At 39.2% G+C, this 26,195-nt stretch overlaps 2 protein-coding genes across 3 annotated transcripts; one reads left to right on the forward strand and one right to left on the reverse strand.

Annotated features, from left to right (window-relative positions):
• Positions 1 to 966: 966 nt before the first annotated feature.
• Positions 967 to 10,411, forward strand: LOC149841373 (uncharacterized). 2 transcript variants are annotated; one of them, XM_090003800.1, is made up of 8 exons: positions 967 to 1,186; positions 1,783 to 3,305; positions 4,111 to 5,482; positions 5,665 to 5,944; positions 7,386 to 7,493; positions 7,596 to 7,874; positions 9,112 to 9,255; positions 9,812 to 10,411. In XM_090003800.1, the coding sequence occupies exons 2-8, from the start codon at positions 1,916 to 1,918 to the stop codon at positions 9,998 to 10,000; spliced, it is 3,762 nt and encodes a 1,253-aa protein (XP_089859926.1). In that variant the 5' UTR covers positions 967 to 1,186; positions 1,783 to 1,915; the 3' UTR covers positions 10,001 to 10,411. The 2 variants fall into 2 exon arrangements, with proteins under 2 accessions (XP_089859926.1, XP_089859927.1); XM_090003801.1 differs by lacking the exons at positions 9,112 to 9,255; positions 9,812 to 10,411 and having other exon boundaries at positions 968 to 1,186; positions 7,582 to 7,799.
• Positions 10,412 to 13,272: 2,861 nt separating this feature from the next.
• LOC149841374 (disease resistance-like protein DSC1) lies at positions 13,273 to 24,726 on the reverse strand. Its single transcript, XM_090005251.1, has 4 exons — positions 24,206 to 24,726; positions 22,288 to 23,392; positions 14,563 to 14,874; positions 13,273 to 14,505 (listed from the first exon to the last, which is right to left on the reverse strand). The coding sequence occupies exons 1-4, from the start codon at positions 24,724 to 24,726 to the stop codon at positions 13,273 to 13,275; spliced, it is 3,171 nt and encodes a 1,056-aa protein (XP_089861377.1).
• Between the last annotated feature and the right edge of the window lie 1,469 nt (positions 24,727 to 26,195).

Below are 26,195 nucleotides of genomic sequence, written 5' to 3' on the forward strand. Positions count from 1 at the left end.
GGAGATATTGGATTTCGAAAAAAAAGAAAGATTGGAAACAGTTTTTTTTCACGTAATTGTATTTTATTACAATCCAAGCATATGTTACATAAAGCATTTTTCTCAATCCAATCCGTGCCCCCAAATCTTGGTCTGAAACAAATACATATTTGGACCTTATCTAAGGATCCATATTCTGAAGCAAGGTGCTATTGGGATTGGTTATCTAGCCAAACCTGACCTATTTGCACCAATACTCACTGGATCAGATCATGTAGGTAATAATTTGATTGTCTGATCAGGATCCAGCCCACCGTTTGCACCCTAGTATCAATCAAGATGCAAAAAGGATCGGATTTCAAACAACTAAATACATAAGAGAGTCAGATCGGAATCTGGTCAGAACAGCTAAAACCTTCATCATAGATCTGACCCATTTGCATTCCCAATATAAGTGTCGTACCTAGCTAGTGCTGCAAACTCGCTCCCTTCTCAATGCAAAGCTTGTTGTTTAGTCCTTCATAATATTATCTCATTGATTATAACATAGTTTTTTATCGCATATCAAGTACTTGAACACAAACGGTGAATAATTTGAACTGGATCAGGTGAGACTTGGGTCCGAACCCGAATACCCATCTGCCAAACGGTCATGCAGAATTTGAAATCCACGGTATTGATTATTAAGGATAAATTAGTCATAATGTTATTTATTTGGACATTCATGGAAAAGATCCAGATAGGATATTCGCATCCAACGAGAGCCCGAGGCCTCAAATACCGAAAACACCCCCATATAAACACATATACCCCCAGAACGGTTGCTCTCTCAGCCCCCGGAAAGGCGTCGCCTTGTTCCTCTCGTGCGAACAAAAAACCCGCCGTCTCCTCCCGTGACGAGCCGTGGAGGGGTAGTTTCGGTATTTAAGGATGTCCATGCGAGGGTAATATCGGTATTATACAAGGAGATTGAGGGTAGAAGGGTAAAAATGACGTTGCGAAGGGATTGGGGGGGAACCAAGGACGCCATGGTTGTGGCATCTGCGCCATTATTTTTTCTGGTGCAGAGAAGGGCCACCAAATGCGTCTCTGGGCAGCTGCTTCCGCCGCTTACGTTGCTGTCGCCTCCGCTAGCCGTTGAGGTGGGAGTCCCTCGGTCGCTCGCTCGTCGTCGTCCTTCTGATGGGCGTTCTTGTTCTGATTTGTAGTAAGCCCCCCATCGATTTGTTCTTGGCTCTTTTCCCTTTCGTTTCTCTTATTTTCTAATTCAGTTTCTTTTTTGGTTATTGCTTTTGAAATCTTTTTATTTGAGGTGATTTTCGGGTTTCGTGAATGCAGTTTTTGGTTGTTCTCTTTTCTTTTTCTTTTTCGTTCGTTTTTGGTTCTGGTTGGGGTTGCCGATCTCGACGATTTGGTGAAGTTTTGGCCTTGGTGTTGGTGTCGGTGGCGTTGGTTTTTTGGGATTTTGGCGTTTGGTTAGGGTTCCTGTTGCGGAAGGGATTTGGTTATGGTTTTCGTTTTGGGGGGGAGGTCTTGTTGGGGATATTCTCGTTCTTTTCTCATTCACTTTCTTTATTTGCGTGATTTTTTCGTATAAATTGGAGAAGAAACGGTAAAGAATATGTTATGCGTCAAGGAGTATTTGTTTTTAGTGTGAATCTGATGATTGATGGCGAAATTAGTATGACATGATGGGGATCATCCCTTTTCTAAATGGATTTTTTTTCCTAACGTTGCTTGTAGATCTTTGGAGGGTGTTTTTTCTCCTAAATATGGCATATTTTTGGCTTCATTGTCTCCTAGGAATGTTCGACGTAGAGGTCGACTAGTTTGGATGCTAGATTGAGAGAAAACTATGAACTGTTCGACTCGTTTTCGGCAATCTGAAGTTCATCATTGTGAGCTTGGTTACGGAGTGTTTGGTGGCAGTTGAACAATGGGAGACACGATCGATGTCATATTGGATTACCTGAAAAGGCATCGGTTTACAAGGGCTGAGGCTGCCCTGAGGGGGGAGCTCGTTGGTCGTCAGGAATCAAACGGTGTCCTTGCGCATCCTCTTGCCGAAGATTTGGGAAACTCGAATGAAGGGAAAGATGATGGTGTTGCAGATAGAGGCGAATATGCTCTTGAGTCTAGTAGATTAGGAAAGCCTGCAAACCCGATATCGAGCAGCCTCCGAGGCAGCGACTCATCTGCAGAACTTATAGTTAAGGAGGTTGAGTGTGGGAGTATCAGAAATGGTTCCGATAGGAAATGGAAGAACGGTTCTGCCACTGCGGACAAGGGCACCAGCATGCCTGAGAGACACACAGTTAATGAATCTGCAGGGACAAGTGAGAAGAACTTTGATTTCCAGCAAGGGCCATCAAACCTGCAAAGCTTCAGCATGCCGGGCCAATCTGCAGATCTTTACCCGTGGACTTTTAGCATGGCAGCTGACACAAACTTGAAAGATTCTGCCACCACTGTGGAGAACTTTTCAGATCTTCAAATATCTGGGCATCCAAAGCATCATACTGTTTATGGTTTGAGGAAAAGTAATTCTGTGAAAAGCACGAAGACTGCGGGAGATAGCTCTGGATGGTATCAGAATAGCAACAGCCTGCTGAATCAATCTAGACCTCTTGACTCAAAAGATGGTGCTGGGGAGGCTGATACATTGGAAGCAATGCCATCATGGCCTGGGTGTACAAGTAATGCAGTTGAAGGAAATCCCGAGAGGGAACATAATGAAGTTGATAAAACACGTAAATCCTTTGATACAGTTCCTTTCGAAATGTCATGCTCAGATGGGAGCAAGCATGGCGGTCTCCATTTTAAAGATCAACTACCAGAATATACGTGGTCAAAAAGTTCTGGAACTTCTCATCCTTCTCTAGAGACATGGAAAGAATGCTCCATTAAGACGGTTTTCCCATTCCCCACAGCTGAAGCATCATCTGAATATAGAAACTTTATTGGTTCAACTTCTGGGCGTTCTGATGGTAGTAGCAAAGAAGGGAAACAAGACGTCGGTGGAGCAGATTTTTCGACTTCAAACAAAATACATGCCGCTCAAGCTTCCTTTATAAGCATGTCTAAATCCAGTTTTGAACAGACAAATTTTGGAAACCTGGGTGTGTCTATCAACAATGAAAGTCACAAAGAAGAGCTGCCAAGGTTGCCACCTGTCAGGCTAAAGTCGGAAGAGAAGTCTGCGAACATTCATTGGGAGGAGAAGGTGGACCACTATGGACTAGGACCAAAACCTTCAAACATGGACAACACCTTCTCAATCGGATCCTTTCTGGATGTTCCTGTTGGGCAAGACATCAATTCTTCAGGTTCTTTCAGTAACTAATTATATCTTCTTGTGCCTATTAGTTTTAGTGTTATTTTGCCTAAACTTATGTTGTTTTCCTTTTGTTTTTTGGATCTCTTTTTCAAACATGTTTGAAATTTTCATTGTGGAAAAGCCAGCATAATTGAAACTGTTTAACCTGTAATATGTATGTAGCTGTTTGTTGGATGCTGCCAAAACATGATTGAGCATCAATCTGTTTCCTAAATCATTTTTTCTTTCTTTTCCCTCCAAAATTAAACCTCTAACAGGTAGACATCCACATATTACATTTTGCCTCCCATACCTTTGTTTTGAACATACATCACTTGTAAATGGAACGTCCTAACACTTTTAACGATGCGGTTTGACATGGACACATTATTCAGCAGCCAAGTGTCACATCTGCATGCCATTTGAATGGTCCATTTTTTGCAAAAAGTGGTTCCTAATTTTTAGTTGCTTCTTTCAATCTTTCATGAGTTTGTTGAACCATGTTGCTAATTAGAAACACAACTTCAATCAATGTGACAGCTGTTAGATTTTACTGCAGAAAATACTTCCACTTTCATGATTTATATTTGCTTACTGATGGCTTTGTTTGTTGCATTGAATTGAAGAGCTAGGAATTTGGTGGTTGCTCAAATTAATCGCATGTAAATTGAAAGCCTTTAATTATCCTTATGTGATAATATGATTGTCATTCCATATTGCTCTATATTTGACAGTCTTATTTATTGGAACTCTGTCATTTTGTATTAGTTGTTTTTAATTTTTCTCAAGCACTGATGTTTTTTTTAATCAAACAGGTGGAAGGAAGACAGCTGGAAGTAGTTGGTTGTCGGTAAGTCAGGGAATTGCTGAGGATACTTCTGATTTTGTTTCTGTGTTTGCTACAGCTGGTGATGGATTGAGTGTGTCTGTTGACTATCCAAATGAGTACTGGGATTCAGATGAATATGAAGATGATGATGATGTTGGATACATGAGACAGCCCATTGAAGATGAGTCTTGGTTTCTGGCCCATGAAATAGATTATCCAAGTGATAATGAAAAGGGGACTGGGCACAATGGTGGCCCTGATCATCAGGAAAGAGCTCCAGCAAAAGATGATGATGATCAGTCTTTTGCAGAAGAGGACTCTTACTTCTCTGGGGAGCAGTATATTCAGGCCAAGAACATTGAGCAGGTTGCTGTTTCTGAAGACCCAATAGTATCTATGACTGAAATGTATGGAAGAACTGATGAAAATGATCTTATTTCTCAGTATGATGGGCAGTTGATGGATGAGGAAGAGCTAAACCTGATGCGTACTGAACCTGTTTGGCAGGGATTTGTTACTCAAACAAGTGAACTCATTATGCTGGGCAGTGGGAGAGATTTAAACGAGCATGGACACCCTCGACATGAAGATCCGTGCATTGATGATGGCCAACATGGTTCTGTCAGATCAATAGGTGTAGGGATTAACAGTGATGTGGCTGACTTTGGCAGTGAAGTGCAGGAAAGTTTGGTTGGAGAGAGTAACGAAGGGGGCTTGGAATATTTCCCTGATCAGGACACAAATGTTTGTGGATCTAAACAAGCACATAAGGGAAAAGTTATAAGGTCACATGAGAGGCTAGGCATGGACAAGACAAGGGCATCTAAACCAGTTTCAAATAAAAGCATTGTTGGACCTGAAAATGATGGTTGTACTCTTGGAATGGGATATAATGATGGTGGGTTTTCTTTTCCATCTCCTTTGGGTACTGAGGATGTGATGAAGTCAGAATCTGATAAGGTTTTTTGGTCAACAAAAGGTGATGGGATAACTGGTGATGATGACACTGATGACTGTGGTAATGGGCTGATTGAGTCAGATGACATTGTGGCTTCATGGAGGAGAAAAAGCAGTGAATCGTCACCTCTTAAGAGCTCAAGAGATGAAGATATCAGTAACACAAGAAGATCAGCACAATCTACATCATCAGCAGTTTCAAATTCAGATTATGATTACACGGAGAGAGAGCATATGAACAATGCGCAAGATGAGAAAGTAAGTGATACTAGGGAAGAAGATGCAGCAACCACCCTGGAGGATGAAGAAGCAGCTGCTGTACAAGAGCAAGTGCGACAAATAAAAGCTCAGGAGGAGGAATTTGAAACCTTCAACCTCAAGATTGTCCATAGAAAAAATAGGTGAGTTCTGTCTTGATTTTGGTGTTTTGGATGATTTTTTGGTTAGTTAGTTGATATTTTTGTGTTCATGAACTTTGGTAATTGTTATACCAAGTAGATCCAGCAAGTACAGTGACTGTTTTAGCTACTTTGCCAATTTTCTTGAAGTTTAGTCTAATTTTTTTTATTATCTTGATGGTTAGGACGGGGTTTGAGGAAGACAAAAATTTCCATGTTGTCCTAAACTCGGTGATAGCTGGGCGTTATCATGTTACTGAGTATTTAGGCTCTGCTGCATTCAGCAAAGCTATTCAAGCACACGATCTGCACACTGGGATGGATGTCTGTGTCAAAATCATCAAGAACAATAAAGATTTTTTCGACCAGAGTCTTGATGAAATAAAGCTTCTTAAATTTGTGAACAAGCATGATCCTGCTGACAAGTACCACATTCTTCGTCTCTATGATTACTTCTACTACCGAGTGAGTATAATCCATTCTTTGTCACTGCTTATACGGTTTATAAACTTAAATGGAACTTCATATGCATGTGTCTTGGCGAGTTAAATTTCAATTTACTTCCAGTCACTTTGAAGTAGTGCCACTTGTAGAGAGATTTAAATTGTGGGCTGTATATTTGTAGGTTGGTTTTCATGATGTCTACTTGCTCCTCTAATATCTTTATATGTATAACCTAATTCAAGTTACACCTTTCTAGTTTTTCTTTCTTTTTTTCATGTTTTGTCCGATCTTGTATAACCAATGTTCTTTTATCAGTAGCATATGCTGCCTACACCTCATTTTTTATTTTTATGGTATTCCTGTTTTGTTGGCCTATATTGGCAATTCTGATCTTTAGCCAACTATTCCTGCACAGATTGGTGTATAAGATTTCATGTCCTTGTCATTTATGAAAATCATTCAACCTACTTCTAGCCTTTTCCCTCCTAGACCAACATATTCTTGCAAGAACAAGGAGTGGACCTTGCCTTTGCCCGCATATTCCGAATGCATTTTCACCCAACATTTTCTGCTTATGCGTCTTGTATTGGTTCTGTCATTTTGTAAATTCATTAGATGAAAGATTCTGGAGTGCAAATCATAATCATCTTAATGATAATGCCTTAACAAAAATAATCATCTTAGTGATAATCAAGGTGAATGTTACTGTATTCTGGATTACATTATTTACTCCTTTTGCTGCTACAGAACATTTCTTGAAATAAAATCCCATATTATGGAATGGTTATATAGTGCATTGGGATGGCAAACTAATGCCTATACTGTTAACAATGGCTGCCTAGTCCGTTCGTGGACAAAGTGACATTGTGACAACTATGCCCTACTAAATAGCAACATGTACACAAAGTTTAATAGGAAACTTTCCTTCTGCTTCTATACATATGTTTCCCACTGACAAACAGGATGAGATTTTCGTAACCATGGTTACCATTTGTTTCCGTTTTGTGGATTGTTCTTGTTGGTAGCGGCATTCAACTTTTGGTGGCTGAGGTAAACCTGGGGAATATTTTTTTCTACTTTTGTCGAGCCTATGCCCATCCTTTGTTGAGTCATTAGGGTTCCTGCCTATTCGCATTAGTGGCTATTTGCTTGATTGTTTCAGGTGTTTGGCAATCTCTGACATGGATGTGGCAATTTTCTTTTAGCGTCCATGTTAAACTCTCTTTTTTTTTTAAGAAAATGCGACATATTCTGTTGAGCATGAGATATGTTTCCGCATTACAGCTTTACACATGCAGAATATACATATCAGCAAGATGACATCTTGGCATGTAATGATTATTGTTTTTCTGATGAATCATGTCAAATGCTATGAATTAGATGGTTCTTCAAAAATAAAAAAAAAGGTTTTCAGAAATCTTCCATCAAGTTTCTCTGATCCTTTTTTTCCCTTGTTGAACAGGAACATTTGCTAATTGTATGTGAACTTCTCAAGGCAAACTTGTATGAATTTCACAAATTTAACAGAGAATCTGGAGGAGAGGTGTACTTTACGATGCCTAGATTGCAGGTATATTTACTTGAAGCTTGTTAGATGGACCAATGGATCCCTCAGTTCACTGTTTTGCCTTTGAAGTTCCTTTTCCATCTAATTCTAGGATTCGGCTTGCAGTCTATTACTATACAGTGTTTGGAGTCTCTTCAGTTCTTGCATGGTCTTGGTCTTATCCATTGTGATCTGAAGCCAGAGAACATTCTAGTGAAGAGCTATAGTAGATGTGAAGTTAAGGTCATTGACCTTGGCAGTAGTTGCTTTGAAACAGATCATTTATGCTCCTATGTTCAGTCTCGGTCTTATCGTGCACCAGAGGTTATTTTGGGCCTTCCCTATGACAAGAAAATTGATATTTGGTCTCTTGGTTGTATCTTGTCAGAACTTTGCACTGGAAATGTAAGTTGGCTATGCTTTACCTTTTATCATTTGTTTGTTTGTTTGCTTTAATATTAGTTCTACATATGATACATCTCAATTTTGCCTTCTTATGGTACCCTGGTGGTATTTTATTCCTGCTCATCTGGTTTTGATCTCTCTTTTCCATCCACACAATGCTCTGTTCAGTCTCCCTTGTTTGACAGGATATTGATGAGCACCTATGCAGTGAAAAGTGTTTGGTGAGCCTGGGAACTGGGTTTCCCCTAGGTGTGTCCATAGACTAGGCAAGGCTGTGTTGGGAAGCTTTTTTACAAATACCAAAAGAACAAGAAAAAAAGCCAATTTGCAAATTGTTATTACTTTATCCCATGTTAATTAAGTAATAAACTGATGTGACTTCTCTAGCAATAAAATTCAGAAAGTCATGTGCTAATGAGGGGGGAAGCAACTGTAAGAATTGTTGGGATAATCCCTCCAAGAACAATATGAGGCCCATGTTTATTTGGTATCATTTATCATTTTGATGATCAACGATTTCAATCAATGGTTAGTGTTTGGCTTTGCATTTGGATGCTTGACTTGCTAATTTAGCCAGAACAGTCAGGGTTAGCCCAGTTACTTACTAGTGTAATGTGTACTTTAATATGACTGTGTTGTCATATCAATTAGTGGGGGGGTGCTTGTCAGTTTTCAAGATGGTTGGTATCTTCATAGAAATGGGTAATGTTGTTGGATGGGTCTAAAATCTAAATGGGTGGTTTTGTATTGCGTATCATGAGTGATACCATGATGAATTTCCTACAATATTTTCTCCTCTTATGTGTCATTGTATGAGATGCTTATGGTCAAAAAATGACCGAACTCATTACACTGATTTCTCCTCTATTGGAAGTCATGATTGATGAAAATCACATTTTCATGACTTCCAAATATTACATTGACCTGCTTGTTTGACCATCATTTATTTTATGAGGGTTGGTTGATATCCCAGAGGCCAACATCATGTTTAATTTGGGAAATATGAAATTGTTTTTAACTTGCATAGATAGTTATCCTGTGGTGTAGCTTGTAATGATCATTATGGGCAGCTCTTGATGGACTGTTATCCAGAGTAATCACTTATTTGGTCTAGATGTTGGAGTTTTATCAGCTATGGAGTGTAGGTTCACGGTCTTCTTCATGTTTCGCTCACTTACAATGGGCTGCATGGGTACACCGATGCCTGCCAAATGACAAATGGTTTCCATTGCTGCAGGTGCTCTTCCAAAATGACTCGCCAGCGACACTCCTTGCTCGAGTTATTGGTATCATTGGGCCAATTGACCAAAGCATGCTTGCAACGGGACGTGATACATACAAATATTTTACAAAAAACCACATGCTGTATGAGCGCAATCAGGTACTTTTTTTAATTTTGCTTCAGTTGAATGAAGTTCTTCTATTCATGAGAATGATGCTGATATAAATAATGTTGTATAGCTTCTTGTTGGTTTGATTCTTGTGTTTTTAATTCCCGTAAAACATTGAGGGATCTTAATATCAAGTAAACTTACAAAACTCCCAGTTCCAAAAGTTTTGATATCAAGAAAATCAGCAACCCTTTTTTATGAATGATAAATCAGTGAATCATATTTTTTCATTTTCAGAAGATATGCATCCCTTTCAGAAATATTCTTCAAATGCATTAAATTAAATATTAAAAAATATGAGATGGCCTGAGCATTTGTATTCAAATTTCAGATTCATTGTGCATTTTGCAACCTATATTATAGATTTTTCAAGCCAAGTAGTAGGCTACGGCCCAAATCATGCCAAACTTGTTTCTGTCCAGGACACTGTGCAGTGTACACTCTACCGTCCTATCCATATTCATCAAGTTCTTGGTTTTTCAGGCCAAACAGTGTCACCAAATTTTTTGTCCTCTAAATCATTCAAGATTTTTTCTTTCTTTTCAGGATACCAACAAATTAGAATACTTGATTCCAAAGAAGTCATCTTTACGACACCGGTTGCCTATGGGGGATCATGGTTTTATAGACTTTGTTGGTCACCTCCTTGAAATCAATCCAAAGAAGCGCCCCACAGCAACTGAAGCTCTTAAACACCCATGGCTGTCATTTCCGTACGAACCAATTTCTTCTTGATATGTTCGGGTTTGCTTTGGTGATCTTGGGTGGTGGATCGGATGCTGCTGTTCAGATGATGTGCCTAATGCTGCCCCAGTGGAGTCGGTTCTTGCATGGGTGTGAGTATCCTAAACATGTAAGCATGCAAGCTCCGTTCAAAAGTAGCTGAGAATTGTATATTAGATGCTGACCTATCCCAGCTCTTGTTGCAAGTAGGCATGATTCATACCTGTGCCTGCATGGCTATATCAGAATCCAATCTCAGTGCAGGAACAATGTTGTATCCTAACTTGTAATTTAGGTTGTAATCTGGCATGCACCAATTGTTCCCCTGGGTTCTTTGCATTGTGGTAAACTATTTGTGTATATGCTATCATTATTTTTTTCTCCAGGCTTGGATAACAGCTGATGCTCTGGCTGCTTGCTCCCTTTGATCTGGATGATGCTGATGTTGGTGGTATATATGCATCTGTGTTTTTTATATTATTTTAAAATGGCAAGAGTTGTTCTCCAAGGCAATTTCTTCCTTTCTTTGTGTCAATCCCCCTTACCCCCCTCTCTCTCTCACACACACATAAACAACCTTGTCTCCTAAACTGTTCGAAACAGCTTCAAAGGACAAAGTTTTGGGTGTACTTAGTTTGAACTCATAAGTGCATTCATTCGAAAAATAACCATACTGCACAATAAAAATGATGTGTTTCTGAAAATGTTCTACAATTTTCAAATTCTCATGTTCAAATCCATAATTTTTTTTGCTTTAAAATGACCTTTCTACCTTAAGCATGTGCAATTTTTTTTTAGATTTGCAAATTTCCTCTCGAATATGTAATTTTTTTCATAGTTTTTTTTCAAAAAATAACTGTACTGTACGGCAAAAATAATGCATTTTTTGAAAATGTCTCATAATTTATCAAATTTGCTGAATGGACAATATCAAAGGCTCTCAAATTTTTTTAACGATTTTACCTCTCGCAAGTGTGAATTTTTGAGTTTTGCATGTCATGATGTTAAAATAACACCCATGAAACTCGTCAACAAAATCACATCTGAAATTGCGATATTCTAAAAAATTTGCAAAATTTCAAACAATTTGCTATGACTTCAGCTAAGACCAAGCCTGAGAATCATTCAGAGGCTATAGTGTAACTTTTTTTTTAAATGCCAAAGAATCCACTAGGATCAAGCCCTAATTGGCTGCACCTTATAGTGGTAAACCACAAGAGACTAGTCCAAACCCACGGTGCTGCCCCCATACCTGTCGTGGATTTGATCACATGGAAAATATAACTCATGACATTCAGGGCCTCTGGCCATCCTGAAGCTCGCCCTATCCAACTGGGTGAGCCTGTTGGGGATGGTTAGAGTGTAACTTGGTGGATGAATTACGAGTTTCTGAGTTTATATTTAGTTTTTTGACCAAACGAATAGTCATCCGCATTGAAAACAATAATTTTCTTGGCAAATAAACCCTGCGATATTTTCACATTAAAATCCTAGTAAATTTGTGACAAAACCATTATAGATTGGAAAACCTGAGAATTGAATCTATAGCCATTCTTTTTCGATTTCATGTCATACCAATTTGAGTAATTTACAGAAAGCCACCTAACTTATCAACTATTTAGGAAGCCACCCAATATTTCCATAATTACACTGAGCTGTTTGTTTTGTATAATTTCAAAGACGAGCTTGTTCTTAAACTCATCACTTGGCCTTTCTTTAGTCAAAATGTCTAAAATGCCCTCATTCGTTGATTTGTTTAAAAAAAAGACCTTAAGATGGCATAGGATGATTTGTTATGTAAAACTCCCATAGAAATGCAAATGTATACCTGAGGTGGTTATTTGAAAAGCATTCAGATAATGAGATAAGTAGGTGGTTGAAACTAACCCGAATGTTGTGCAGCCTTTGCAAATATGTGATAAGTTTGAGTGAGAATAATCCAAGCCCTAGAGTCTGAACTGCCTCCCTAGATCTCGTCCACTTGCATCCACTCGAACACATTGCACTAGTTTTGTACCAAAAACATGAAAAACGTTTGCCATGAGCAAACAAACAAAAGCAAATGAATAGCATACAATCGCTAACATAACTTATAAAGCAACATTGCCTGCACTAATTTAAGAAAAAGTTGCCAAATCTTGAGATTAACATGAGGAATCGGAACAATAACTTGCATTTAGGCTCTGTTTGGAAGTGTTGCATTGAGATGGAAACACCATTTCCATGTGTTGCCAAAATGTGGTGTTGAGGATGGAGTTGCCAAAAACATCCTCTTGTGAATGGTGTCCAAAGGTGGTGTTGGGGCTGCCAACTCCATCCCCAATGCAGTGTTTTGGCAATACCACTGCTCCCAAACAGCAGATGGCATGAGAAAACTGGGGGAAACTACAACACATCTCCGATTCAAGGCTCCCAAACAGAACCTTAAAGAGGCATTCTTTGAACGCTTAATGACTTTCACAAGAGTGGTGATAGGTTGACCAGTCAGAGACCAAAGCACCAATCTTAATTTACAAAACAAATGACTTTTCCTAGAGTGGTGATAGGTTAACATATCATAAACCTAAACATCAATTCCAATTACAAACCAAATCCAACATAGAGCAATGATTAAAACAGTAACCCAGTGTTTAGGTAGTTTTTAATCATGTGGGCCAAACAGAAAATTACTCTCCCTGCTTAAGGCTGCAAATAGGAAATAGATAAATGGTTAAACAAAAAAAACAGAACCACAGCATCAACCTCTATATTCAAGATGGAGATCACCCCCTTTCAGTTGGTAACCATCTATAGATGCTTGGACCATCATACCTCCATTGGCCAAGTACCTGAAGATCTCTTCATCCTCGTCGAATTGAATCATGCAACAGTCAGATAAACACACTGCATCCTGTATATATTCAAACACTAGCTGTCCATCTGCCAGAACTTCAATGTGGACGAACACTGGGCTGTGGCTCGAGTCTGAGTTGCGACCCACATTAAAATGGCCATATAGGTACAAGTGGTTTATAAGCAGGTGTTTCCTTGTGGATCCTCTTGGTAAGTGAAAAGATAATCGTGGGTCAATCAGGTTAGCATGAGTCACATTCCCGCTAAACCATAACTCTTTGAACTGTTCAAATGCAACAACCTGTCTCAAAACATTAGCATGAATCAAAATAAGCATGAAATGCTAAACAAGTTAATGCAGCTAATAGATAAAGAAAGTGTATCATCGTAAAATGCTTTGACCAAAAGTTTTCTTTTAAATGGTCCTTGTTGCTTTTAAGACACATTATGTCTCAGGCCCATCTAAAAGGGGAGGACCGTGGTAAAATAAATGATTTATGCAAATTCAAAACACCAACACCATAAGTTACCTTAGATACACTATTCGTTAAATCGCTGGAAAGGCTGTAACAACCATCTATGTGCAATGATTCCAAAGATTTCAGGTTTTCAAGGCCATGAATGTCAACAAGGTTCCCACATCTTGCTACATCCAACTTCTTTAAATACTTCAAGTTAGACACATCTGAGATTGTTTCCATAGATTGACAATAGGCAACACTAAGAAAGACCAAGGATGAAGGAAGTTCAGGAAGAAAATGAAGCCCATGACAGAAGTTCAACATGAGTTCCTCAAGTCCAGTAAAACTGCTACAAATACTTGTTGGCAGATTACTGATACTGCAGCGAATCAAGTACAAGGATTTCAACCATGAAAATTTTCCACAACGACCAGGAACTTTGCCAACTGATAAGTACAAGCTAGAAGAATCATGTTCTAATGAAGGACAAGTGAAACAAGACAAGTCCAAAGTGAAATCCACATTGTCAGTCAGATGTAGAGTCCTCAAACTCACGAGGCTCCCAATGTTCTTGGGCAATTCTTGGATGCCAGTGCTGATTATTGCCAAAACCTGGAGACATCTCAATTGACTTAAGGAGGCAGGTACTGTTTTCAGTTTTTTGCACTGACATACCTCTAATACCTCAAGCTTTTCCAGTAATCCAATTGACTCGGTCAAATGTTTAATGTTGCCACTAACGGAAATACTCTTTAGGTTCCTTGCACCACTAACTGAATCAGGTAGATCACACAGTGCCATACAACCGCTAGCATTGAGCACTTGGAGGTTGGTCAAACAACCAATGGAGTCAGGTATTATTTCTATCCCAGTGCCTGATAAGTTCAGCTCTTTTAGTGATTCCATGCTCCCCAACTGTTCTGGAAGTGTGGAAATATTGGAGCACCCCATTAGGATAAGTAATTCAAGAGAACTCAACTGACAAATACTCTTGGGTAGCCCCTTCAGTGAAATGCAAGCTCTCATACTAAGAAAAGCCAATCTTTTAAGATGCCCAATAGATTCATCAAGTTTGGCCAAGCTAGAACAGCCATCAAGTATCAATTTCACTAGGAAGGGGAGACTGGTAAAATCAGGAGTTGCAATGAGGCTTCTACAGTAACGTAGATTGAGGACCTTCAATCTGTCAAACATCTGTGAAATGATTTCCTTTCTGTTAGGACACTGCATTAGAAAGAAACAGAATGAGGACTTGAGGAGATATCCGATTTTACAGCTAACCTTATTCTTCGATTGTGGCTGCTTGTTCACATTGGTTCCTTGTTTATCCCACAATGCGCTAATCATGCTTTGAGATAGGTCAAGGACAACAACTTTCTCGAGATAAAGGTCATGTGGCAGTGATTTCAATGGACACCCTTCCCATGCAAACCATTTGAGATCATTTGGGAAGTGCAGAAATTCACCTCGAAAGTTGGCATAATTAACATGCAGTAGTCTAAGTTTTGACATTGCTGCAAATGCTTCTGTACATAAATGCGTCTGGTTTCCAACTTCTAAATTAAGAATGATGCCTTCCACATTAATTGTTCCCTGTAAGATAGCAAGAAAATCAACTGAATATGACCCAGGCCTGACTCAAAATGCAGCATTACCACATAAAAAATTGATGGCAGGGCAAGCTGATCCAATGATTTTCGTAAGTCAACACATTTAAAATGGAAAAGATTAGTAGACCTCAAAACCCAACTTCATGCATATTTGATAGGTTAGCAATGTGGTACTAAAATTAAAAAAAAAAAAAACTAATTAGCAGCCAAAAGGGTTGTTGAAGTTTGGAAACAATAACTGAAGACGTGTTCTCTTTTCAGCTTTGCAAAAGGAGTTCGCCCAACTCCATCCAAGACATGGTGACAGGCAATATAAATCAGACTGTTAGCATTTGGTTGACACCTTGCTGACTGAAACTTCATCCAAGAATTATCAACTCAACCTAGTTTTATCAGTTTTTGTTTCAAGGGCCATTCTAAGGGATGTCCAATCTGAAAAGAAGACGTCATTTGTATATGTCTGACCCGATCCATTTATATAATGGATCGGGTCCAGACCCAATAAGTGTAGAATGTATATTAACTCTCTTTTAAAGGGTATTTTCGTACCCTAGTTTATACACTAATTGTATTAATAGAATGAGAGGGCAGTCACGATGGACTGCCCCCCTTTTCTCTCTCTCTCTCTCTCTCTCTCTCTCTCTCTCTGCCGATGACAGGTCTATGCAGGGAATAACGAGCGTTCTTTCTCACATGGTATCAAAGCAAGAATCTGGGAACGTAAGGCATCAGGTGCGTGGATCTGTGTGGTTGGTCTAAACGAGGCTGGTTGATCTCGGTTTGGATCTGCGTGGGCTGCATCGTTTCCTGTCCATCAACATGAATCTGGGAACGTAAGGCATCAGTGTGAATCTGGGAACGTAAGGCACAGGTTCCCTCTTTCCTATTTCTGAAAAACTCGACTAAGGCATTAACGTGAATCAGGGAACGTAAGGCACAGGTGAGTGGATCTGTGTGGATCTAAACGAGGCTGGTTGATGTCGGTTTCACGATAACAGGTTCCCTCTTTCCTATTTATGAAACTCGATACCCTTTTTCCTTTGTGATTCCTTTTCTTTGTGTGATTCTACTTCTGTGAAACTCGATCCTTTTCCTTTTTCTTTGAGATTCTACCATCGTGATTCTGTTTTTCATTTCAGATTACTGTGTTTTCCTTTTCTGTTAATCTGTGATTTTCCTTTGTTAATCACTGCTGCTTTCTGTTTTCGTTGGTTCTGAAAAGAAGTGCCTGCTGTTTTCTGTTTTCGTTGGCTCTGAAAAGAAGTGTCTGCTAATCACTGTTGCTCTCTCTGTTGACATCTGTCAGCCGAGTATTCTCACTGGTCGAGTGCTCAAAGCAGTGTTTTGTTTTTCATACCTAAGTGTCAGTTCAAACAAATGGATTTTACTTATGAGAATTCATGCCTGTCCTCAAGTTTTCTCGGCCAACTAGTCTCTGAAAAACTGAATAACTGTAACTTCTTAACCTGGAAAAGACAGATCATCCCGTTTATAAAGAGTCAGGACCTCTCTGGTCATCTGGATGGATCGATTCCACCACCTCCAGAATTCCTTCCGCAAGAAAAAGCCGATGATAAAGGAGAACAATCTGTTGTTCTTCACAAGAATCCAGAATATGTTGCTTGGATGAAGAGGGACCAATCGCTAGTGGCATACATAACTTCCACTCTCTCACAAGAGGTCCTTATTGCTCTTCCTGATGATTGTTCGGCAAAAGAGCTATGGGATACGTTAGTTCAAACATATTCTCAAGTTTCTGAGGCAAGAATTATGTTTCTTAAGCGAGAGTTTCAAATGCTAAAGAAAGATTCCATGTCTATTATGGAATACCTGAACAAAATGAAAGGCATCACAGATCAGTTGGCCGTTGTTGGGTGTCTTGTCAGTGAAAAAGATAAAGTACAACAAACCTTGAGTGGATTGGGGCCAGACTACCATGTCATGACGACAACCTTACTATGTTTACCAGAACTCCCAAAGTTTGAAGATCTTCGTGCGAAATTATTGCAATATGAGATGACTCTGAAAGGATCTCCTGAAGACTCTCATAGAAATTTAGGAACCCAAGATGTGCTAGCTATGGGAATGAGTTATGGTCGAGGACGAGGGAGTTCTTTTCAAGGAAAAGGAGGTCAAGGAAGAAATAACTATGGAGGTCGTGGCATACTTCCAACACCCAATACGCAGGGACAAAGACCTATTCCCACCTGCTTCCTATGCAACAAGAAAGGGCACATTAAAGCAAATTGCTGGTTTAATCCTCAAAACAAAGGGAAAGCTCCACAAGCAGAGGCTAGGAAGGATGGAGAAGTAAAAGAGTTGCTGTTGGCGGCCTTGGCAGGATTGAATATGAAGCAAAATGACAAAGGAATTTGGTATGTCGACTCCGGAGCAGCTACTCATGTTACGGGTGATGTAGGTAAACTCTTGACTCTTACACCTTATGTTGGAAAGAATAGCATAGTCACAGGAGATGGGTCCCATCATGCAATCTCACATACTGGAAATGCCATTATACACATGTTAAAGTCCTCTCTTAAACTTCCAAGTGTCATCCATGCACCTAATATTCAAAAGAACATTGTTTCTGTCTCAAAACTTGTTGATGATGCTAATGTTTCCGTTGAATTTACTCCCTCTTCTGTTTATGTCAAGGATCTTAAGGAAAACGATGGGGCAACATGTACATCTTTCAAGAAGATCCTTCCTCCATTCATTCCAACTATTCATCCTTGAAGCCTCACCAACGTCAAGTTTTAGATTCTGATTTTATATTTACTATTTCTGAAAGTAATAAGCCAAGACTTTGGCATAGTCGTCTTGGTCATTGTGGTCGCCATTTCATTGAAAAACTTGTCTTGAATAATCTTATTCCTAAGTCCAGTCTGAGTTCAGAAGTCGTTAATACAAAGTGTTCTAGTTGTCATTTATATAAGAGTCATGCTTTACCTTTTGCTTCTATTAATAAAAGAGCTTCAAGGCCATTTGAGGTCATTTGTTCGGATGTCTGGGGTCCTGCTCCAATTACTTCTTTTTCTGGCAGTAAATACTATCTTATTTTCATTGATAGTTACTCACGTTATACCTGGATATTTTTTATGAAGCACAAATCAGAAGTCTTTGGATTGTTCCAAAAATTTCACTCTTTTGTTCAAAATCATTTCTCTACCAACATTCTTAATTTGCAGTGTGATGGAGGAGGTGAATTCTCCTCGAGTGACTTTGTTAATTTCCTTCAACATAACGGGATAAAAAGAAGAGTGTCTTGCCCTCATACACCTCAACAAAATGGGATTGCTGAGAGGAAGCATCGACATATTGTTGAGACTGCAATGAGCATGATGCACGGGAGCAATCTCCCTATATCATTATGGACTGAGGCCTTTCACTCCACAGTTCATGTGATAAATCGATTGCCCATGAGTATCTTAGAAAATAAGTCACCATACTTCTCTCTTTTTGGCATACAACCTGATTACCATGAATTACGTGTGTTTGGGTCTATTTGCTATGTTCACATTGACAGCTCACTCAGGCACAAGTTCCAAGATAAGGCCTTAAAATGCAGGTTTGTAGGATATGCAGAAGATTACAAAGGGTACAGGTGTTACGATCCCCTGAGTAAGCGTGTCAAAATATCAAGGAATGTAATTTTCGATGAAATGAACTTTGCTGATCAGGATACTAATTCAACTATGCTGGATACTGATAACTTAAGCTCCAGCCTTGAGGTCTACTACCCATGGTTAAATTCAGAACTCTTCGCCAATGGTAAAGTAGACTGTCCAGAAAATTGCAGTCAGAAGGAGCCACATGAGGATTCAGCCAATGAGACTCAAACGGAGGAGACTGTTACATATGACTTGGAGCCAACAAGGTATAAGGGTATTGTGTACACCCGGCGAGAGAAAGAGCCTTCATTCATTTCTTGTACGAATACGGATCCATCTGGATCATCCGCTTCGCAGCAAATGGATATCAGAAGATCCTCACGAATTCGACATCCACTTGACAGGTGGGTAAGTTATAAAAAATTTTCATTGGATTTTCAGTTATTCTTGACATCCATAAGTAAAGAGGAAGAGCCTCTCATGTTCTACCAAGCTGCGAGCTCTAGAAGATGGGTAGAAGCAATGAATGAAGAAATGGAGGCCTTACATGAATGTGGGACATGGGAGATTGTACCTAGACCACTAAACAGAAATGTTGTTGGGTCAAAATGGGTGTACAAAATAAAGTATAAACCAGACGGGAGCATCGAAAGGTACAAGGCTCGACTTGTAGCCAAGGGATTCACACAAGAGGAAGGCCAAGACTTTGATGAAACCTTTAGTCCTGTGGTTAAAATGGGGACCATTCACATTGTGTTGAGTCTATCCATTAAACATGGATGGACATTGAGCCAGCTGGATGTAAAAAATGCTTTTTTGCACGGGGATTTAAAAGAAGAGGTCTACATGGAACAACCCACTGGATATGCAGAACAAGACGCAAAAAAATATGTATGCAAGTTAAAGAGAGCACTCTATGGTTTGAAACAAGCTTCTCGTTCTTGGGTTGACAGTTTTTCTCTAGAAATACAACGGCATGGCTTCTCTCGGTCTCTTTTGGATCACTCATTATTTATTCACAATGAACAAGGAGTCACTATTCTTCTGTTGATATATGTTGATGACATCATCATCACAGGGAACTGTAAAAGTCACATTAAGCAGGTGAAGAAGTTATTAAATCAGAGATTTAAGATGAAAGATTTGGGAGAGCTGCGATATTTCCTTGGGGTAGAAGTTGATAACAGAAATGATACCCTTACCCTTACTCAACACAAATATACGTTGGACATTCTCGGCAGAGCAGGCATGACAGATTGTAAGCCGTTAACAACTCCAAGTGTCATTCATCAGAAATTGAGGTCACAGGAAGGGGATATATATGGAGATCCCACTAAGTATCGCAGCTTAGTTGGCATGTTGCAATACCTGACCTTTACTAGACTTGACATAGTATATTCGGTTAATCAAGTATCCCAGTTTATGCATGAACCTCGTATGTCACATATGGATGCAGTCAAACGTATACTTCGCTACCTGAAGGGTACAGTTGATGATGGGTTGGTATACAAGAAAAGAGAATTAGATCCAGGCGGGGGCCATGAGGGCCATGAGATCGTCACTTATGCTGATGCTGATTGGGCAGGTGATCCAGACGAACGACAATCAGTATCCGGTTATTGCAGCTTCATTGGGCCAAACTTGGTATCCTGGAGCAGTAGAAAACAAAAGGCGGTTGCTAGATCAAGCACCGAGGCTGAATACAGATCGATGGCCACTGCCACGGCCGAGAGCACATGGATTAGACATCTCCTGACAGAAATGGGAGAACCGATTGCTCGGTCACTGTTGTTGTGTGACAATCAAAGTGCCATCAACATGTCATTCAATCCCATCCACCATAGTCGAGCAAAGCACATTGAAATAGATCAACATTTTATTAGGAAAAAGGTTGAAGACAAGGAGATTGAGCCTATGTATGTGCCAACTGAAGAACAGGTTGCTGACATCCTCACTAAAGGCTTGACAAAGCATAGATTTTGGTTTCTGAAGAACAAGTTGTTCATGGTCCAACACCATGCACAACTTGAGGGAGGCTGAAAAGAAGACGTCATTTGTATATGTCTGACCCGATCCATTTATATAATGGATCGGGTCCAGACCCAATAAGTGTAGAATGTATATTAACTCTCTTTTAAAGGGTATTTTCGTACCCTAGTTTATACACTAATTGTATTAATAGAATGAGAGGGCAGTCACGATGGACTGCCCCCCTTTTCTCTCTCTCTCTCTCTCTCTCTCTCTCTCTCTCTCTCTCTCTCTCTCTCTCTCTGCCGATGACAGGTCTATGCAGGGAATAACGAGCGTTCTTTCTCACACAATCTTCTATAAAACTTTACGTTATGCTTTTCGAATCTGCTTAAAGGAAAACATCTTTAAATGCTGTAGGAATTCTTGAGAGAATTTGAAAAGAATAGATGAAGAAATTTAAACCACAGGAAGTTGTCAGCTTCATGCAGCTAGACATTTTCATGGGATGATGGGATGAGGTGGAGGTATCATTCTTCTGGAAATTTGTAACTCCGTGCATGTTATGCCACCATTCCAGATAAATCTATTCACTGGCAGCTAATCATAGAACAGTCTTGGCATGGTTAATATCTACTAAACACTGCCTTTCTTTCAAGGAGATCCACAAACTAGAATGCCAGTAGAGGAGATATTGCAGAGATATTAAAACTTTAGAGCAATTATTGACACATTATGTATTAGGATGAGAAATATCGAATGGAGAAAATGTTATCCTCTCTATCTATCCACCTCAGAGTACAGTATTTTTTGTTCCTTTGTGCGATGAAAATGGCAGAATGTAGACCTGGCATGGTAGGCACAAATCGAATAGGATTGAAAGCACATAGAAATGACAGACACAACATGATTTTTCAGGCAACATCTTATTGGTTTTTTTTTTTGCTCACATTACAAACTTGTATTTTCTTCAAGAAAGATATTCATATGAAAACAAGATGCTGGCAGTTCACTGGCCTTCAAGATTCCATAAACATAAGAGAACTAGTTCCACATGATAGCAAGACTCTGATAACTTGCTTGAGTCACAATAAGAATGAACGGAGTTATCCGAGTAAAAAAGGATTTTGAAGGTCCTTACACAACCAATTATATACTTGGTATGTCTTGGAATAAGTAAATCAAGAACTGGGACAATCAACCAAGTTGATCAATGAATGGATTAGACTCCACTCTTCACTCCGACTTCAACCTACAAGCTGAAGTTTCAGCAGGGCAAGCTGATTTGACAAATCCAAATACAGTTCAACAGAAGTGACTGAACCAACTACACTCTTCACAAGGTTTAGAAAATGCACCTATCATGTAAACTTTACATGCATTTTAGAATCAAAGGACCAATTGAAAACCAAGGAAAAAGGTGAAGTTGGTGAAATAGTAACAAGAAGCCCTTCAAAAACCACAAAAAAATTGCATAAAATGTCAGAAATCCATTAACCCCAAGAGAGTCTTCCACAGGTCTCCTGAATCAAAAGTTTCCCCCACGACCTGTTAGAGACTTGGCAAGACCAAGTTAAGCTGACTCAGTTCAAGTCAAGTAAACTGACTCTTGATTCAAGTTGATAAAGTAAGTCATCTTAAGATGGTAAGGGGCACATGTTTACAAAGTACAAATCCAATGGGGCTGATATTAAGTTAGATAGACTTTAATTCAGAGCTGATTGATTCCAACCTGATCAGTATCTAGTCTAGCACTGCAGTAGTATAATGGAAAGAAGAAGAATTAAACAATAAAAAGTATATGATTTAAGCCTTACTTTCATATTTTGTAGGACGTCTAATATTTCGTCATCATTCCACAACCTGCTACGGAGCCCAAGGCAACCTTCCTGTAGAATGATCTGTCTACCCATGTCCTGAATTTGATCATGCATTTCAAACCCATCCCTGATATCACTGATTTTGATAAGAGATTTATGCAAGAGAACTTTGATTGCTATGCTTGGGAAAAAACCACAGTCCTTCCACATGTAAATGGCATTTTCCTTACCGTTTATAATAAAAAAGCACGCCGTGTCTAGAAATACTTGTTTCTCAAAATCATCAAGTCCATCATAACTTATTTTCAATCTTTCCTGAACATCCTTGGGTTGGACCTGCTTCAACTTTTCCAACACAGCTTCCCATTCCGCTGGACTACTCTTATCAAAAAAAAGTGATCCAAATACTTCAAGCGTTAAGGGAAGCCCTCTGGTGGCAAGAACAACTTTCTTGGATAACTTAGTGTACTTCTCCATCGGTTTGTCCCTCCCAAAAGCATGGTAACTGAACAACTGGAGTGATTCTACAGGATTCAATTCTTCAACCTCATAAATCTCATCTTCTTTTACTCTTTGCACGTTTAATACATGTTTATTTCTTGTTGTTATAATGATCCTGCTTCGTGGGGAAAACCAATCTCGGCTTCCAACTAACGCTTTAAGCTGGTTATCATCATCAACATCATCCAAAACAAGAAGAACTTTCTTGCTATGGATTCTTCTCTTAATAAGATTGATTCCTTGGCTAACACTAGTTATAGATGTATATTTATCTTTCAAAACTTCACGGATGATCTGATTTTGCAGAGAAACAAGTCCATTGTATTGCTTTGCTACTTCCTTGATATTTGGAATAAAGCTGCTGGCCTCAAATCTGGTAGAGATTCTATTGTAGATGGCCTTTGCAAGAGTTGTTTTTCCTATTCCCCCGATGCCATGCATGCCCACCATTCTGACACCATCAGCTTCAAGATCCAACAACTTCTTCATATGATTTATGCGAGAGTCAAATCCAACCGGGAAATTAGTCACATCAAAGAGGGTCTTGTTTACTTTACTTAAAACCCTCTTAACAATGAATTGAATTATCTTGGTCTCTTGTCTATAAAAAGGATCACCAACAACACAAAATAAGAGATTCTGGTGACAATAACAATAGCCAAAGAGCCAAATAATTAAAGAAGCAAATAATGAACACAAATTGTGTCCAAAACATGCCTTTCCTGGCATTCATGAAACACAATTTGATCCTATTGCCTTCCACATTTCAAGATTACTGACATTTTAAACCCACAAGATAGTGAAGATATTGGATCCACTAGACAATGTACGAAGCTCATCACAGCGTGGATGCCTGCAAGATCTACAAATCGGTTCCGCTCATCTCCAAGGTCATCCCTATCTTCATACCCCTCCTCGGGATTTCGTAGATGCAGTTGTTTTGATCAAATTGAACTCCATAGATGTGATCTACATCATTCATTTAGTGAATATTGACATCTAAATCACCAAATCCGACTTGAGTGCAGGATTTTTTGACGATTCAAAAATCAGCGGTTGACGAAACAACAAAAATTTGTTATTTAAAAGATCATATTTTTGTTGAAAAAGTACGATCCAAAGATTGATTCTTGTTAAATCGAGCATGCTGAATCCATCTATGAGGTCAGATTTGATCAAAACAACTTGTATCATAGATTCAAGGGGTATGAAGATGGGGGATGACATAGGGGATGAGTGGAACCGAACTGCAAGATCTACCAGTCCCCTCCATACCATCACAACGACATTGCTAGCATGATCTACTAGAAATAATGGACCGCATGCATTTTCTTTCCATTTTGAATCCCATTTTTTCCCAAAACTCAATCTCTTAGAAATCAAATAACACACACACAGAGAAAGAGAGAGAGACCCATCAGCCTCATTTTTCACATCGAATCCTTTAATCTCCCCTGCTTCTCTCAATGCATCCCTCCACTCATTCACCCTCTTGTCATCCAAACCGCCATCCTCCTCGTGTTTCCTGAACGCTGCCTCGAACGGACCTCTCTGATTCCTGACTTCACGAGGCTCGACGTCATAGAACACGGGAAGGATCAACCGGCCACATTCGACCATCTTAGTGATCTCCGTTAGGCAGAACCTGCAATCGGCGTAGCGGTTGGAGAAGATGGGCACGAAGGTCTCTGACCTCTCTATGGCTCCCAGCAGCTCTCCCATCCTTTCCCCTTTGTTCAGAAGACCCTCTTTGTTGATGAAGAAAACGCGAAGGTTACGCAGCTTCAAGGCCTCGTAGAGGTCGCCAACGAAACCATTGAGGGTGTCTTCCCATCTGAAGCTGAGGAAGACGTCGAAATCGGATCGACCAATGCCACCCTCTGATGCTACCGAAGATGGTGATCCAAACTTGGCTACGTCTCTCTTCTTCTCCATTCTTATCTCTTGCTCCCTTGCTACTCTCCTTGCTAAAATGATGCTTCTTCCTTGCTTCTTGTATGCTGCTTCAGTCTTCTTGTTGCAAAGAACATGTCAAGTAAGGGGGTCAACGGGTCTGGTTTACCCGGACCAAACCCTGTAGGGTCCAGGTATAGTGATAAATAATAAAACCTAATTAAGACCCGAGTTCGAACCTGAAGGTCAGATTAATAGATGGATCCGGGTATAGTTTGTGAAATTTTATATCAGACCCGAGCCTGACCCAATTTTTCGATTAAGACCCACAATTTTTTAATGTAAAATGGAAAAAAAATTATTATTTTACCGGGTGTGGTTCATGTAGTTCTTATGAGGTCCGGGTATGGTTTCTCTTATAGTAAACCCCATTAAACCCAGGTAAAGACCCGATACCATACCCTAAAATCGAACTCAAGTCTTGTTCTACCTGAATCCGAACCAAACCCGACCGTTGACACCCCTAGCTCCAAGTATCCAACTCTCAAGACCATGACCCTTTTAAAATATTTTTGAAAAATAAAATCTGAAAATAAATTTTAAAACCAAATTTTCATTGATGTTTTTTGACAAATTTTTTTCTCTATTTTTTAGTTAAATAATTTGTGTTCATGAAGAGCAACTCATGGCCAGATTTATCGGTCGGGGATTCTTCAGCCATGGCTAACCAAAATATAGAGAAAATTTTGTTTATTTCTAAACAATCCTTCACTGAAAATATGATGAAAACAAAACAAGTAAACATTTTTTTTCGATGACCTTTTTTTTTGGATGATTTTTTTTTTATGACTTTTTTGTGATAAGTTGACTGAAAATGACCTAAAAGGACTTCACTCATTTGTTAGGGAGACTTCTAAATGTCACCAAGTGAACGGGATGTCACAAGTTCAAAACTCACATGTGACGTTCCTTGCTGTAAGGTTAAAGCTGGGTGTACTCTGGGGCAAGGAGGTCAGACAATGTACGATCGGTGAGTTTTTTTTTTCTCTTAAATTATCCAAAAATTTGACTGAAAATAGATTTTGACAAAATGACAGCTGCTTATCAGCTTCTCCAACAATAGATTTTCACTTCTTTGAACTTCCTTGGAAATGAAAAGGTATTTACATCTCCACATTTTGAAGGTCCGATGCATAGTCAAAAAAAAAATTTAGGCAAAATCTCGTTTATCAAAAACTGGTGAGAAATTGAAATTTTTTCATAATTCTCGCATTTTTTTGGGCAAAATCGCAGCAATAAATTAAATATATAAAAATAATTTTTATAATAAAATATTAATAAAATGATTTAAAAATAAAAATACGTAGTTTTCTCACGATAAATAGCATTTTAAAATGTAAATATCGCGTTTAAATTGCGGTATTTATGTTTTTTCATAAATCTCGTGATATTTTGAAAATCTCGCGAGAAATTGCCGTTTTAAACTTTCAGGCAATTTCTCGTGATATTAT

Source organism: Nuphar pumila, chromosome 4 (genome assembly GCF_984573655.1).
Source record: "Nuphar pumila chromosome 4, dmNupPumi1.hap1.1, whole genome shotgun sequence".
NCBI classification, from domain to species: domain Eukaryota; kingdom Viridiplantae; phylum Streptophyta; class Magnoliopsida; order Nymphaeales; family Nymphaeaceae; genus Nuphar; species Nuphar pumila.